Source organism: Amphiprion ocellaris, chromosome 4 (assembly GCF_022539595.1).
Source record: "Amphiprion ocellaris isolate individual 3 ecotype Okinawa chromosome 4, ASM2253959v1, whole genome shotgun sequence".
Taxonomy (NCBI): domain Eukaryota; kingdom Metazoa; phylum Chordata; class Actinopteri; family Pomacentridae; genus Amphiprion; species Amphiprion ocellaris.
This window is the reverse complement of record NC_072769.1, coordinates 21,580,555-21,598,244: the sequence shown is the minus strand read 5'-3', so window position 1 is coordinate 21,598,244 and position 17,690 is coordinate 21,580,555. Positions and strand designations below refer to the sequence as shown.

Genomic DNA, 17,690 nt, shown 5'->3' with positions numbered 1-17,690 from the left:
GTCTGAATGTTTTTGTAAAAAAAAAAAAAAAAAAAAGTGGGACTGAAACGAGTGAGAGCTCCTATCTGTGCAGGCTACAGCCGAAAACTACAGTTATAGTTGTTGGCTGAAAAACTACAACTCCCGGCAACATCAGTTCCTGCTGATGGGGACGGGAGCCTCTCAGGTATGGACACATAAGAATCATGTGACAGGTCATGGCCACAACGTGATCACATTTATTTCAACGTAAGAAGTCCTCCAAATACCGGTGGTCTGGTTTATAAAGAGTTTGGTTGTGTGCGCTTTGTTGTGTATTTTTACAAACCCATCACTGCAACGAAAAAGCACCCAGAGACCTGGTGAATGTGTGAAAAGTTAGTGTAACTCCCCAGATTTTATATGCAAAAAGAATTATCGATTTATCTGGTTTAAAATCTACAGCCGATCAAAAATCAATATGCAAACCGTAGCGCCGGCGCTACGCTGGGTTCTAAAGGGTTAAGGACCTCAAACTATTGAACCTGCATTGGTATACATGAAGATTTCCCCCTCTGCACATAGCTTTTAAAGCGCTGTGTGTGTGTGTGTGCGTGTGCGTGTGCGCGTGTCAGCTTTCAGCTTTGTTTTTGCTTTTGTGATGATGATGCCTGTGCACCTTTCGCCTGTTTCTGTAACAACCACGTGCCCGGTGAATTTCTGTGGTATAAATACTGCTCTAAACATTTCCATGCATTGAGACTTAAGGACCTTGTATACAAGAGTCTGAGCACTTCTGAAGCAGCTGTGTTTTATTTTATGCTGTCACATGTCCAGGTCCTCTTCTTGTATTGTTTTCAGTGACTCTCCTCAGGGAGCTGTAATATAAATATTAGTCTACCACAGTAGCAGGTGCAGTGGTAGCAGTTTCGTTTTTATATCCCATAAAACAGCTCAGTGAGAGCACATGCACATGCAGTACCGGTGAAAGCTGAACGTTGGACCATCATTTCTTAATGCTATAAAACAAATTCCATTGTTTATTTTTGTATTCTAAAAGGATTTCATGCTGTAATGGTTGATGCCTTGGATTTCATTGCATGTTTAAAATGATATATTGTGTTATTCGTTTGACATTTACAAATGTCTATTTAAAATTAAACTGATGTTGATATTGACTGTATAGTCATGTATGTGTAATGATTTGCCTACTGGTGCTCAGTTTCACAGGAGTGCATTTAACTAAATAGTTAATTGTTCTCTTTTAGGGTCCTTGAGAAACTAAACCTCCTTTGGATTCTTCTTCAGGAACAGAAAAGAGAAATCCAGTGGCTTTTTACTGAAGTTACTAGAGCTACTTGTTTTATTTGAGTAATCAGACTATGCCCTATAGTGTGAGAGAGGATTTGTGGATTACATTGTGTGCAGTTGTGTAAAATATGTTTGCAAGGGAGAGGGACTAGTAAATAAAATGTACACTGATCAGGAAAAACATTATGGCCCCCTGCCTAATATTGTGTTGGTTCGCTTTATGCTGCTGAAACTCCTCTGACCCAGTGGGGCATGGACTCAGGACCTCTGGAGATGTCCAGTGGCACCGGGATGGTGGCAGTGAATTCTGTTGGTCCTGTGGATTACAGGATGGGACCTACCTAGCAGGGGCGGATCTACTGGGGTGGCATAAGGTGGCAACTGCCACCGCTAAAAGATGCCTTGCCACCCCAGCTACCATCCCAGTTCTGAAGGATCGAATTAAAAAATATGTACGTGAAAGTTCGTGGCCGGCTGTAAAGAGCGAAAGTCCAGAAAGGACGAATATTGAGTGAAAATCCGATGTCCAACTTTCGAATGCACCATGTGACGTCACGTCCTGTACAGTCTATGCTGCTACAGATACGAGGCGACACAACCCCCTTGAGGGGGCTGCTCTTAGACCTCACTCATGTGGACGACAGTTGGACTTTGGCATCAACTTTATTTCAGTTTAAATCTTTTCCCTATTCTGCTAGACACATCAAATCACATATTCTGATTGACAGCTAATAGAACAAGTCATGTTTAGGATTGGCTGACAAAATACAAATGATATTTACTTATTTAACATACTTATTTCAGCAGTATTTGCGTCAATTTGATAACACCTGCTGGCTACGTATATATGTATGTACGTACGTACGTACGTATGTCCCCCTAAAATGTATTTGCCACCCTATTAATTTTTCTCTCGAGCCGCCCCTGCTACCTAGGTCATGTGTTTCCTGGAACATCCCACAGATGCTCAATAAGGTTTAGATCTGGGGAGTGTGGAACCCGGATGAACACCTTAGCTCTACCATGTTCTCAGGGTCACTCCTGAGCAGTTTTTGCTGTGTGTCGGAGTGTGTTGTCCTGCTGAGGGTGGCAACTGGAATCAAGGACTGCTGTTGCCATGGGGGGTGGGGGTTTGGGGGGTTGCTTGACCGGCACTGTTTAGGTGGGTGGTACATGTCAAACATCCACATGTCAGGACTCAAGGTTTCCCAGCAGAACGTTGTATTATAACAAGATCCATCAGTCCATTTCTTCTGCTTATCTGGGTTTGGGTCACGGAGGCAGCAGATGAAGCAGGTCATTCCAGACATCCCTCCTTCTGGTGAGTTCCTACCTTTTTATCCACACAGGTCATGTGTAATCTTTTGTGTCACATCTTCTTTTCAGATTTTGGCAGCTGCGACTGTAAAATTTAAAACCCAAGTCTAACCCAAGATCCGGTACTATGTCATCTTTATTTTCCTCTGTTAGTGTTGTTGTTGGCTGTGTGTGACCATGTATTGTCTGGATTTCCCTCTTCCGACTGGATATTGGTCATCTAATTGCAACTCAACTCCAGCACTTAGAGAGAGAAACAGAAATACATCCTCTGAGCTCATCCGGTTTCACTCGGATAGTAGGGCTTTAGTAGGGAGTTCTGATGAAAACGGTTTCTTCAATCAAATGTTGATTTTCTGTCATGGATTGAATTTCAAGGAAATCATGAACATAACAGCCTCACAGCCACCATCACAACAACTGAAATACAGTCCCAGCAGCTGTCTGGTCACAGGGCTGCAGGTATAAACAGCCACAGCTGAGGGTTCAACGACTGTCACTGGTGTCAAACCAGCAGTGGCTACAACACAATAAATTATAACATATTAGAACACAGCTCAGCCTTTCTCTTTCAGCCCAGTATCATGGCCTGATACCAGACTAATTTATAGGTTTGGAGAAAAAGGGTTCATTAAATCCCAAGCTTGTTTTTACATGTAAAATATATACACTACCAGTCAAAAATTTGGACTCAACTTCTCATTTAATGTTTTTTCTTTATTTTCATGGCTGTTTACATTGTAGATTCTCACTGAAGGCATCGAAACTATAAATGAACACATATGGAATTATGTAGAAAACAAAAGTGTGAAATAAGTCAAAACATGTTTTATATTTTAGATTCTTCAAAATAGCCACCCTTTACTTTGATTACTGCTTTGCACACTCTTACCATTCTCTGCATGAGCTTCATGAAGTAGTCACCTGAAATGGTTTTCACCTCACAGGTTTGCCTTGTCAAGGTTAATCTGTGGAATTTCTTGTCTTCTTAATGGGGTTGGGACCATCAGTTGTGTTGTGCAGAAGTCAGGTTGGTACACAGTTGACAGCCCTATTTGACAACTGTTAGAATCCATATTATGGCAAGAACCAACCAGCTAAGTAAAGAGAAACAACAGTCCATCGTTACTTTAAGAACTGAAGGTCCGTCAGTCCAGAAAATTGCAAAAATTTTGAATGTATCCCCATGTGTAGCTGCAAAAAGACTTTTTTCTTTGATAGATAGATAGATAGATAGATAGATAGATAGATAGATAGATAGATAGATAGATAGATAGATAGATAGATAGATAGATAGATAGATAGATAGATAGATAGATAGATAGATAGATAGATAGATAGATAGATAGATACTTTATTAATCCCGAAGGGAATTCAAGTGTTCAGCAGCTTACATACAACAACATAACAAAAAGGCAGATTAGTAACATTATCAGTAAAGGTTAGTATAAACTTTGAAAATCTACATACTACATAATTCCATGTGTTCATTCATAGTTTTGATGCCTTCAGTGAGAATCTACAATGTCAATAGTCATGAAAATAAAGAAAAACCATTAAATGAGAACCTATGTCCAAACTTTTAACCACAGTGTACTTCACTTTCATTTTTGCACTTCTTTTTCATGACCCAAGCAGAAAAAAAAACTGTTCAACAGTTTAGTTTGTGTAACAGTGTTTCAATGATCTGAATCCCTATTAAAGCACTTGAATGCTGCATTTCCACTGCTGACTTCGCAATTAGTCAGTATCTAAAATATTCTATTTCTGTGTCTAAGAGTATTAGAAACCAGTTATACTGCATGTAGGTCCTCACTGGTACCTGAAGCAACACCAGCAAACACGTTGCTTCAGTCCAGTAACACTGAACTTAAACACAACTGCTGCTTCTTTAGAAAACACACTCCGCAGATTACCTTTAACAATTCTGAAGATAACAGAAAGATTAAAAATAAATAAATAAATCTGAACAAAATGATGCAGGTAAGATATTATTTACTGGAGTGACCAGCTACTGGAGTCCATTAGGCCTATACATATATACAATATTCACTAGTGTTACAAGGAGCTTAACAACATACATTCTGTACAGTACAACAACTGTACAACTGAGAGGCAGACATCTGCTGTGTAAAACTACCAATAGCTTGAGACGTATGAGCTACCGTCATGCTGTACATTCAGCTACATTACACAGTCAAATTAGTGCCAGCTGTCTATCGTATATAATAATACATAAAATCTTGCTTTTCCTCAAGGACAGCATGGTTTGTCACAGGGTTACAGTGTGATATTTACAAAGTAAAAACACATTTTTTACACACACACACACACACACACACACACACACACATATATATATACACATATATATACACAAACACACATTTGTAGCTTACAGTATTTACATCGTCCTATGTTTTATGCATCTTCTGCCAGACAGTCATATAATCCAAAAGGTTATTTAGTCTGTCCAGGAATATTGTGATATTTTTCAGTGAGTATGATTCACATGGTGGGCAGCCAACCTGAAATCCAAAAGAGGCAAAAAAAAAAACAAATTAGAAAAAGTGAAAATAACACTGAGGTTTTGTGTGAGACACCATGATTAGTTTGTTTCCGTGCAGTGGTGGTTATGTGAGAACAAACACTACATTACAGTTTTTTACTTACTTCAGGTTGCAGCGAGTCATTGAAATGGAAGATGCAATCTATTGCTGTAGGTTCAGTAATTTCTTCCTCATCCATGACCATCATCAACTCCAATATGTAACATTTGAGCGACATACTTTTGCAGTTATCCTAGGAGAGAAAGGAATCCTTCAGTTTGGACACACATAGTCACAGATTTAGCTAATTAACAGCTGCGTCATCTACAGTCCTTCAACATTAATATCCGCACATCCCGCAGGTATTAATGGTAGAAACTTGATCACAGATTTTGCCTTTTAACATTTTAATTTCAACCTTTAATTTTAAAGTTCTACAGGATAAATACAAACGGTTTTGTCAAGGACATACACTACTGTCAACTAATAATATCAACTTTAGCTAATATTGAGGAACTTCAACTCATGTACACTACCATTAAAAGTTTGGGATCACTTAGAAATTGTCTTATTTTTGACAGAAAAACACTTTTTTTCAATGAAGATAACATTAAATGAATCAGAAATCCAGTCTAGACATTGTTAATGTGGTAAATGACTATTCTAGCTGGAAACAGCTGATTTTTAATGGAATATCTACATAGGGGTACAGAGGAACATTTCCAGCAACCATCACTCCTGTGTTCTAATGCTACAGTGTGTTAGCTAATGGTGTTGAAAGGCTAATTGATGATTAGAAAACCCTTGTGCAATTATGTTGTAGTATCTGATCTGAGACATGTACTATTTAATAAGTTAGTAGAATGGAATCTGTTTTGTCTGTTCTAGTATCTGACCAGCAATTTGTGGGAAAACATTCGTTTCCTCTTTCCCTACGTAAACAGGTAGTCTCTGGCATGAGATATATGTTTTCCTGTTTTGGTTCTGGGAATGTTTATGTTGAAGAGGCTTCCGTACCTGGGAACTGTGGGGCCTGTCATTGTAGAAAGCCATACGTTATGTTGTGTTCCCATACACAAGCCTATATAAGTGAGCGCATACTGTTATTCTGTGGGAGATTCATATTGGCTGGGAAAGTCTCCACAGGCAAACCATGGTGCCTGTTCAGATGCTGTCTTTTTAATATAATAAATCATATTATATTAGGCAACAGTGTCAACAGACGCTTTCTTCAACATCTGCACATCTTTGAGGTCTAAGAGAAACTATGACAATGTTAGCACATGAATAAAAGTGTGAGCTTTCTTGGAAAACATGAAATTGCCTGGGTGACCCCAAACTTTTGAACAGCAGTGTATTTCCATTTAACAGCAGACATCATTGATTTTAAAGAATAAGACTGGCATTAGCTTATGTTTCTAACAGTAAATACATTTTCTAAATGACCTAAGATGTAACACTTCTTTGATATAAACCCATCACAATTCAGTTGAATTAGATTTTATTCATGCTGTGCTCCATCACAACATGCAATAAGTCTTTTAGTGTACTTTACATGCTATTATATTACAGAAAGAAACCCAGTAATTCTCAATAATGTCACTATTCACATGTTCTTTTCTATCTGCTTTTTAAATATGTTGGTTTAAGGAGGGAGGTGGGAAAAAAAGTGTTTGTTCGGAGGGCGTCACAGGCAGGAACACTGGTGTTCAAAGAAAATGCATCACCTTGGAATTTCACATTTCTAACCTTCTTTTCGCAATGGTATGTTGCCTTACTGCCTAGCGACGCAAGTAGAAATGTTACCCAAAGGCTTTTATGAAGAGTTCAGACAAAACTAACTCATATTTGACGGGTGTTACTCAAATAGATCTCAAAATAAACCATTCCATCCTAGTTTTGGAAAACACAATATTTTTAATTTGCTTCAAAGTGCTTCAGTTTATCATTTTAAATTGAAAACAAAGTGAAACGTTCACCAGGCACCATCCTGACACGAGTAAAGACAGACTGATGGGGGTTTTGTCTCTGGCAAAATAAAATCACAGATGCCAAAATGATGAAAATTGAGGATACAAGAAATTAAATTCTTTAACCAGTTTACTCAGGTATAATAGACATTTTTTGTTAATGAAACAGTCCGAAATACCAGGAAAATAATGTAACAATCATTGGCAATCATCATTTAGCTGAAAGCCACTGTGCAGCCCACTATCACGGAAATATTGCTGCAAACTTTGGTTACTTGGATGGCAATTACAATTTTAAGGAATGATGCACTTTCTTTGAACACCAGTGTAGGTGGGATGGACTCAAAATAAATCGACTGTAACAGTGTCTCTTATTAATGTGAGACAGTTTCTGCAGAACACTGGAGGCCGATGAGACTCCCAGGATTTGGCCACACATGTAATGCGACATAAAAATGTGCTAAACTCAGGCTTTAAGTTCAGTTTCAATATTACAAGCTGAAACATCATTGCCTCAGTTTTGCAGATGCCTTCTCTGATCTTGTCATCTTTTTCCAACTGATACCAAAGCTGAAATTAGAGTTTCACAACTTACTTTAATATCATTGATTGAAGGAGCATACAGCATGGCATCAGAGTTCTGAAAAAAAAGTGTATAAACAATAAAGAACAGCTGGGGTTTTGAATAATGACAGCAAAAAAGAATACCCTTCAAGAAAGTGTAAAAAAAAAAGATGGTTTCAACATACAGTATAAATTGAATAAATAAAATGTGAACGATAAAACATAACCAAGATATTATTTTGATACCTTCCCTCACCTCAATGGTCTTTCGCAGGTCCCTCAAACAAATCTTTAGATCTGCTGTTCCAGGCACAAATGCATGTGCACATGTAGAGAGATTCAGGAAGCTTTAAGAGAATGAAGACACAATAACTGCATGTTAATCATGAGATCATAGAGGTGGCTGAAACCTGTTGTGGATTTTACTGTCACGTTACTTACTACCTATATACTATATTATTCATAATCGTCAGCATGAGTTTAAGGGTGAAAGAAAGTGACCTGACTTTACATTGATCTTTCGAACATTTTCTCTGATTTGACTTGTGCTCTATTTAGTCAGTTACTTTCATTCCATTACTGACGTGTTTCCTAATTTTTCAGTATAATAACCAATATTTAATGTTAAACAAGTCACACACTGTATGCCTACCTGAGAACTAAGAAACAAAGCCACACCTGAGTTTTGTGGCTCTCTCTGCACAGGTTACAGGTCAGCTGGAACTGAGAGCCTTTCTAGAAATTGTACAAGGAAAAGTTAGAGTGGAATCCTTCATGTGACTGTGTTGAGCTTGAATGAGGCTGTTGAGAGAAGAAGCTTGTTAACAAGGACAATTTCACCTCAGATTCACTTTAGGAGCACAGTATACCTATTTAATCTGACTCTTCTCAGCATACTTAGGTTAATCACGGAGTTGAACACATCTTTATTACTTCTGGGCAGGTTAAACAGTAAACTTAGGAATTAGTTTGGATGTTGGCTTGTACTTTGTATGTATCATCTATGTTACTCTTATCATGCATGTTTGCCAATGTGTGTTACATGTTTCCTTGTCCCCCACATCCCCCTCCACCTGTTCTGACTTTGAACCTCCCAAACTGCCAGCCAGCATTAGATGGATCCCCCCATATGAGTCGGGTTCTGCTCAAAGTTTCTTCCTGTTAAAAGGGAGTTTTGTCTTGCCACTATCACTTTAGGGCTTGCTCTGGGGGTTCAGGCATATTGGTTCTGTACATCTGAATTGTAATTGGCACTATAGAAATAAAATTAAATTGAACTGAATTAACAACTGTGAATATGATGAAACACCACGTGTTTTAAAGGTCAGACATGCACACATAAGACACAAGACTACAAAATTGCTCATTTTAATTTCGTCTATTTTGTTCAGTACACTCTGCTCCGAAGTGAGCCGAAAGCATGAACAGCGTGAGATTTTAAAGGCTTCATTTGACTCCTTGACTTCAACAGCACTTAAAACACAAACTGTACCCAGTCATTATGGTTTCCAGTATTAGTCTAGAGGTTGCATGAGGTTCCTCTTTGACAAACTTACCATCCTGCTCCTGATTCAGATGTGCTGTTACTGCTATGTGCGATTTGGTGGTCAATCTTTAAAAATTCTGACTCCTTCTCAACTACCATTGGGAGATTTTGCCTCTTATTAGCCAAGAATTATTTGATGGTTATTTTCCTACAGTACCCACCTCCACTCTCTACAGGTAATATTACTCAGCGTCTCTCAGACTGCTGTAATATATTATCAGTATGTAGTTCAAGGTTCTGTTGACTGCTATGCAGACAGATACTGATTCACCCACAGTGCAGTGATTTCTTCATCTCCTTTTGTAGACTTTGCTCCACAGCAAAGTGGAAACAAGGCAAGACGTGAGAAGAGAAAGGCATGAATCAGCGTCTTTGCATTAGCATTTACTACAGCATATATAGTGGCATGATCAATGTCCAATATGGAATGTGTCCACACAGACAACAAAAGTGACACCCATTATCATGATTGTGTCTGGTTGAACACTCCAGAAACAGCGGGGCTCTTCTTCTCACATCTCTGGGCCTGGTCTTTTAGGCACAACTAAGATCTTTATTTTGCTCAGCAATCACAGCACCTGAGATGCTCCGGTCAGCTGTCCATCATCCCTGACGTTACAGTTTTTCTCGATTGATAAGATACTGAATTCCATTCACTGCACACAGCCACCAACTGACTGCACACATTTCTCAAAAACAGGACTCTGCTGTCAAAACCTTGAACACTAGTCATGATTTGCACACATTTCCAAAACTCTTGCACTCTTTTTGCAAAAGACTGAACACGTTTTTTGCTCATTTGAACACACTTTTTCACTCGCACCCCCCTTTTTTTAAAAAAGTGAACACTAGGAAGCAGATTTGGGACACTGTTCCAACACTGCTGTCACAGTTACAGTTTTTTACGACTGCTTCAGCACGATTTTGAAAACAGGGCTCGGAATTTCAAAACTCTACACACAGTTAGCACAACCACACACACAATGTGTAGAACACCTCAGATCCTGTGCAAAATGAAACACTCTTGTAAAAACGATATACTCATTTCTGAAAAACATTTTATGTTACCATATGAAACGCACACACTTCATAAGGCTTAATTCTGTTTGAACCAGTTACACACTGCTGTGTTTAACTTAAAACACTTTCAGCAACTCTACCTCTCAGTGATTAGATTACTGTAAGTGAAGTACACAGAGAAAGTGCAAATATACAACATGGTAAATTCACCAAATGCAACACAAGATTAATGCTGCAGACTATTGAAAATATGATTTATTTCTCCTCATATAACCAAAATCAGTCAACATAGATAATCATAACAAAACATCCATCCAGCCATCCATTATCTATACACCGCTTAATCCTCATTAGGGTCATGGAGGGCTGGAGTCTATCCCAGCTGACTTAGAGTGAAGGCAGGAGACACCTGGACAGGTCACCAGTCTATCACAGGGCCACATACAGAGACAAACAATCACTCTCACATTCACACCTATGGAGAATTTTTAGAGTTACCAGTTAACCTCAGTATGTTTTTGGACTGTGGGAGGAAGCTGGAGAACCCAGAGAAAACCCACACATGCACAGGGAGAACATGTAAACTCCATGCAGAAAGATCCCGGGAAAGCCAGGACGCAAACCAGGGATCTTCTAGCTGCAAGGCGAAAGTGCTAACCACTACACCACTGTGCAGCCTACAACAAAACATGTCCTAACATTGTAAGCCCAGAAAACAGACAAATAAAAATACTGTCCTACTAGTACAGGTTAAAAGTACTGCAAAGTAAAAGAAGAAAACAAACAGAAATCTGAATAAAATAAATTAAATGCTACACATCTCTTTGCCTAGCTGGATCTGGCCAGAGAATTTCTTCAACATCGCAGGCAATATCCACATCTGCAAGACAATGTGGGAAGAACTGTCTTGAATGATGGATCCATCCTTGCATAGCTGTGATGTCGATTTGGTCACAAGCCTCTTCTATGGCCTGAATGAGGAGCACCTGAGCCTGGGGCCAGAGATCATAGACTTTCCACCACCATGCTGAGAAAAACTCTTGGATGGGGTTTAGAAATGAAGAATATGGTGGAAGGTACGGTACTGTAAACTGTGGGTTGTGTTGAAACCAGTTGTGGACCAGAGCAGAGCGGTGGAATGACACATTGTCCCAGATGACAATGTGCTGCATCTGGTGTATTTGGTTCATTACTGTGATAAGGTTGTGCAATCGGTCCAAAATTTGTGAGAATGTGATCTGTGTTGTAAGGGTCCATATTAGCATGACGGTAGTTTTATAGCACTCAAACCTGAGTGGTGTGTCTATAATAAAGTAAAGTAATCATGTGTTTGCGCACCTGATGTGTGTGTTTAGTCAACTGTCTCATGGGTGTGGTGATTAGTCAGTCAGTGCTTGGAATTGCAAGGAAGTGACATCATGATATACTTCTGTGTCTAATGTATACAAGATTGTCTAGTGTTTGGCAAATCACTGTGTGTATTGTTCTGCAAAAAGTGTGAGGCTGACTTTGTGTTATAGTGGTGAAAATCTGGTCCAGTGTTTTGCTCCTTGAGTGTAAGGTGTTGATAATTATGTCATTCTTTTGTTTTTAGTGTTTACGCAATCATAAAAAACTGTAAGACACAACAGGTCAAAACTGAAAACACTTTTGCCAATAAAGTGCACACTATAAAACCTGCTGGGAAACAGCATTAGCTGTTCAGAATGGATGTCAGAGGAGCAAGAGGTTATGTTGGAAGAAGAGGACGTGGACGACCTAGACTACGGCCAGAACCAGAACCAGAACCTGGACCTGGACCTGGATCTCCCCATGGACCTGATCCTGGACCACTTTACATGTATGTAAATGTTGTTTGTCACTTCAGTGACATGTCTATACTGGAACAATACAAGCAGTCAGAAATGTTCTGAGAATACTGTAAAAAAAATCTGATGCATAATTATGCTTCACAAGTGCTGGTAAAATTACAGAAAGTGTACATGAATGACTTTTTCTCTGTTTGGTGTACGTTTGTTCCAGAGAGTTTTCCAGGTGGATTCTGATGATACACATGAATACATCTGGGACAATGTTAGTTTTCACAGAGGACTATTGATTCAGTAACAGTTCAATATGAACCTCAAGTTATTGTGGTTTTTCTGCCGCCATATTCTCCCTTTCTGAATCCTATAGAAGAATTCTTCTCTACATGGAGGTGGAAGGTATATGAGCAGCAGCCATACTTTGGGAAAATCTCTTCAATCAGTGGTCTTGACATGTGGTGATGTTTCTGTTGATGCATGTCAGACACATTAGGTCTTTCTTTCCAGAGAAAACACAGCTTGTGATGTTGATGAGGTCCTGTGTCCTGACCAGGCTGAAAGAATTGATGCAGACGTGGTGTAAATATCTGCATACTGTATTGTGTACAATACAGTGCTGTATTTTTGTCTAACATTATTTTTATTTTGTATTGTACAGCCAAGCACTGCAGTGGCCCCTCTGATTTATTTATAGGATGCATTTGTGTTTAAGTTGTCATTTTTGAGGACTGTATCATTTTTTTACACTTCATGTGAAAACACAGTGAGAGAAGAGTGTTTTGTATTTAGCAGTGCAGAGTCCTACTTTTGTTTTGTGTGTCTTAATTTTGAAAACAAAGTTCAAAATTTGACAATAAAGTGCGCTTTTGACACAAGTGTACAGTGCTTTGTGAATTGTGTTCAAATAAAGGAAATAGTGTGCAGTGTGTTGGGAAATGTGTGCTATTTTTCAGGAACAGTGTCTTATCAATAGAGAAAAACTGTAATAGTACATGTCGTTGGTAGGATCTGATGTAACTTAGAGGTGAGTTCACCAACAGCTCATCTGACTGCATCTTAATCATCTACTGCAAATTCACCTCAGACTAACTGTTGAGGAACAACTGCAAAACACTTCTGGACTGTGCAACAAGATGACATCCAGGCATCAGATGTATGTCTACATTTTCCATCTCCAGCCTTCACATAACTCAAAACACAAAAGTTTGGGGTCACCCAGAGAATTTCATGTTTTCCATGAAAACTCACACTTTTATTCATGTGCTAACATAACTGCACAAGGGTTTTCTAATCATCAATTACCCTTTCAACACCATTAGCTAACACAATGTAGCATTAGAACACAGGAGTGATGGTTGCTGGAAATGTTCCTCTGTACCTCTATGTAGATATTCTATTAAAAATCAGCTGTTTCCAGCTAGAATAGTCATTTACCACATTAACAATGTCTGGACTGGATTTGTGATTCATTTAATGTTATCTTCATTGACAAAAATTGCTTTTCTTTCAAAAAATAAGAATTTTTCTGAGTGACCCCAAACTTTTGAACGGTACTGTATATACACTGTAAATATATATTTGTAGGGAAGCTGTCGTACTTATTGTTCCTGGTATATTGCTGTGCATACATTACAACAAAAACTTACTAACAGTAAATAGACTGTGAAAAGCTATTTTGTGGAGAAAAAAGTGTTAAAAAAATTTTTATTTAAGATGCTTTATCTGCCTGTCTATGTTCATTTCTGGCTGAGCCACAATATTTAATTTTATAGGCTGATAATACTGCTGATATTATTGTGCTTGCCTGAAATAAGCAAAAAAATAATTAAACAAACTGCTTTTCTTTCAAATATGAGGACATTTCTTAGTGATTCCAAACTTTTGAACGGTTGTGCATGCTTGCAATCAAGTTTTGTTTTTTTTTCTTAACAAATCACTGCAGTCTGGGTTCTTTTTCCATCACTGTGAGCAGACCTACTGCAGCACAACAGCCAACTACACCAGTGTCTCTTCACTACTGTCGCCAAAAACTGCCATTTATCCACGATGAATTTGAAATAGACTGGAGTAAACGTGCACATGCCTCTTCCTCCTCCTCCTCCTCCTCCTAATGTGTCTGACGGACTCCAGATGTTTGTTTGTTGGCTCCCAGCAGGAGGAGCCTGTTCAACTACAAGCACCAAGTGAAAGTGAAACTAAACCAGTGTCAGGCAGAGGTTTGTTTTTTCCCCACCAAATAACCATAACGCCACACAGTTCACCGACAGAAATGTCTCCAGGCGCCCCACGTGGATCACCACACCTCCGACTTTTACGCACCGATTGTTTCCTGCCAGATTACACTTTTTTAAAACATAAAAATCCTGCTTGTGTTTTCACTACGACTCCAAAACCTGAAGTGTAGTTGGCACCAGTGTGTGTCTGTGTGTGTCTGCGTGTGGAGGAGAGGACACCCCAGCCACGGGTGCGGAGAGGCGGCTTACCGTGCGCTGCTCTCCGGGACATGTGAGTGGAAGGAGGATCAGCTGGAGCGCCGTCATGAAGTCTGTCATCTGCGCAGCGGCAGCGGTTGCTCTCCTACCCAGCTGAGCGGCAGACCAATCTCACATTTTTGCGTTTCATTTGCGGTCGTGAAGCCGGTTTGTCTCATTTGGTGCGCGTCCAGTGTCACTGTCAGTGGAGCGGTGCCGGAGTGCGCTGCAGGATCCTCAGCGCCTCACTCCCGCCCCGCTGCGGTCCGTTTGTTCACTTCACTCCTCCTCTGATTCGTCCCTTTCCTCTCACACCAGTCATGGCAGCTGCTAAAGGCTACTGTTTTTCTTTTTAATTGCACCTATTAATAAAACCCAGTCCTGCAGGCATGGTTAACAAATGCCGCCCTGAAATGCTCAATCAGGTAGGATTTGATTGTTTCATGGCAGATTTAACTTTTAAGCTGAGCGCAGGGATCAGGGGAACCTTTGCTCCGAAGGAAACAGCAATAACTTACCAGTCCTCAGCAGAGCAACACATATCACATAGTGAAGAGATCAGAAGCAGAGTTTTCCAACACGGTAAGTGAGAGTGAAGGCGACTGCCTCAGGGATCCAGTATTCACCATGAGTCAAATGGATTGTGTTCACTTCATAAACTTTAACTGTCATCTGGGAGCATGCCCGCAAACTAGGGGTTGTAAATGTTCACAGGGTCAAAGTGTCAGGCTAAGGTAGGTTTTCTGTGGTGCAGACAAGGGGCTGCCAATAAAATCACAATGTGAGGAAAACCTCCTTCAACAGTGTTCGTTTTTGATAGTTTGGTCAGTATCTGTGCAGTAGAGATGGGATTTGTGGCTCTTTGAAGGGAGCCGGATCTTGAGGAGCCATTCAAAAGACTGCCTCCTTGTTATATTCATTTATTTTGTAGAAGTCAACCAGGGCTAACTCGTTTTTATCAAGGAAACAGTCACTGGTAGCAGTTACAAGATACAATATGGATCAGAATAAGTCAAACTTACACATCCCACCAATATATACTCTGTGGAGTTTATATATATTTTCTTATTTATTCTTATTTTTTTAATGTATTTTTTTCTGTATTGTTAAAATGTTCTTGTGTGGTTTACATTGATTTTTTTTATTGTTACTACGCCAAGGAACGGCAGAGTTATGTGACAATCAAGGTACGTTTCTTGTCTGTCTGTCTGTCTGTTAGCAACATTACTCAACAATGGACTAACAGATTTTGCTGAAATTTTCAGGGAAGGTCAGAAATGACACAAGGACCAAGTGATTAGTAAGTAAATACCTTCGACATAATAATCACTGCATCGCCTTATTTTAATTCAGTGGTGTAATGTAACTAAGTATTTTTATTCACATACTGTACCTAAGTACAGTTTGGAGGTACGTAACTTTATACTTCTACTCAACTACACCTCGGAACCAAATGCTGTGCTTTTTACTCCACTACATTTGTCTGGCAGTTTTAGTTACTAGTTACTCTTCAGATCACAACTGTCCCTACCCTTCCTGTCCAGTGAAAACGATATATGTCCAAACATGGTTTGGAATATTTGTGATAAATGTCAGGATTAAGCTGTTTTTCTACCCCTGTACAGCCTGAAGCATCAAAAAAAAAGCCAGAAAATCCATTTTTTTGAAACTGAGATGTTTATTAACCCTTTTAACAAAATTCGCCAAAAAAAGCCATATAATTTTGTTTTTGATATATTTTTGTATCACATTTTATACACTGGGCAGTTTTGGCAAGTTTTTCCTCACAACAATGTTGATTTTAGAAACAAAAACTAGTTTTGCGGATTTGGATGAAATTTTCAGGGAAGGTCAGAAATGACACAAGGACCAAGTGATTAGATTTTGGCAGTGATGCAGTTTATAGTCTGGATCCACGGATTTGTTAAAGATTTCTGTATCATTGCCAGATAGCGGCACGGTGTCACTGTAACCGTGACAACAAGTGAACACTACATCAATTGCCTGCTGACGATCACATGATTGTGATCCTACTACAAATACACCGCTGCTGACCTATCAGAACTTATCCATTGGAAATTATACAAGGAACAACTGATTAAATTGTGGGGGTGTTTCTGAGTCCCTTCAATACATATTTAGGTCACGTCATTCAGTATTTGTACATAACGTACACATGCATAACACGCGCCTGTGCTCAGCGCAAGGTCATTTTGTTTGTGGGTACATCTATATTAAATGGACACATTCTATGTTGATGGGATTTGTGATCTTCAATAATTAATGAACAAATGCTGCGTTTCTGAAAAAAATGCTGCATTTCTGACAATTCCATATTGGTGAATGAGCAGCCTTGGGAGAGTACTGCGCTCTCTGAGTGCTTTTCTTGTTCAACTATTTATCATGTTGATGAGATAGAGGTTTCAGAAACTCATGCAGCAAATATGATACAAATGGTTATATAGGTCATGAAAAACTGACTTTTTAGAAAGATCAGGCCTTTCAGAGGACAGTAACTCAATAGACAGATGGTGATCTTACAGAATATGACGCATTGCTGCAGATTAAACCACCCAGCAGCATATGAAGCATCTAAAATTAGCTCAACCATTAACACCTACAGCAGTAATATTAATGTTAGTAATTGGTAATCAAGGTCAATAACTGATATTTGGAACCGATATGCATTAAATGTAAGGTTTGACCAGCATGTGATATCAGAGAATCTGTCATTCATAACTAGGCTTCTTCATTAATAAGATTGACTATAACTGAATATGTAAAATAGAAATAGGAGTGATTAAATTAGCTCTTCTGTTTATGTGTGATCGACTGAGATCTATCCATATGTAAAATACTCAGATAAAATCACTCCATAAATAACCACAACATTTTAATGTTTTAGGTAAAACTCTTAACACTAATCACAATCCTTTTGTATTGGAAAACACTTTGACACTGTTGCCTTAGACACTGTACAATAAACAGTGACCCGACTTGACCGTAAAACGCTGGCGACCTCACATCCAGGGAGTTGTGAAGTTGTAGTAACCTGTTCAGTCATTGGTGGAATATTGAGCAATGAGTCGTTTATTGCACAATTCAAGTAAATTACTCATCACAAAATGTTTTCTGCACATGGAGGGCTCCACAAGTGGGACAGCACAAGGTTGTTAAAG

At 39.1% G+C, this 17,690-nt stretch overlaps 1 protein-coding gene across 1 annotated transcript; it reads right to left on the bottom strand.

Moving 5' to 3' along the window:
- Positions 1 to 3,347: 3,347 nt before the first annotated feature.
- On the bottom strand, positions 3,348 to 15,172 carry LOC111568839 (interleukin-15-like). The gene is made up of 6 exons (XM_023270679.3): positions 14,524 to 15,172; positions 8,322 to 8,404; positions 7,926 to 8,016; positions 7,701 to 7,745; positions 5,260 to 5,388; positions 3,348 to 5,114 (listed from the first exon to the last, which is right to left on the bottom strand). The coding sequence occupies exons 1-6, from the start codon at positions 14,590 to 14,592 to the stop codon at positions 5,001 to 5,003; spliced, it is 531 nt and encodes a 176-aa protein (XP_023126447.1). The 5' UTR covers positions 14,593 to 15,172; the 3' UTR covers positions 3,348 to 5,000.
- Between the last annotated feature and the right edge of the window lie 2,518 nt (positions 15,173 to 17,690).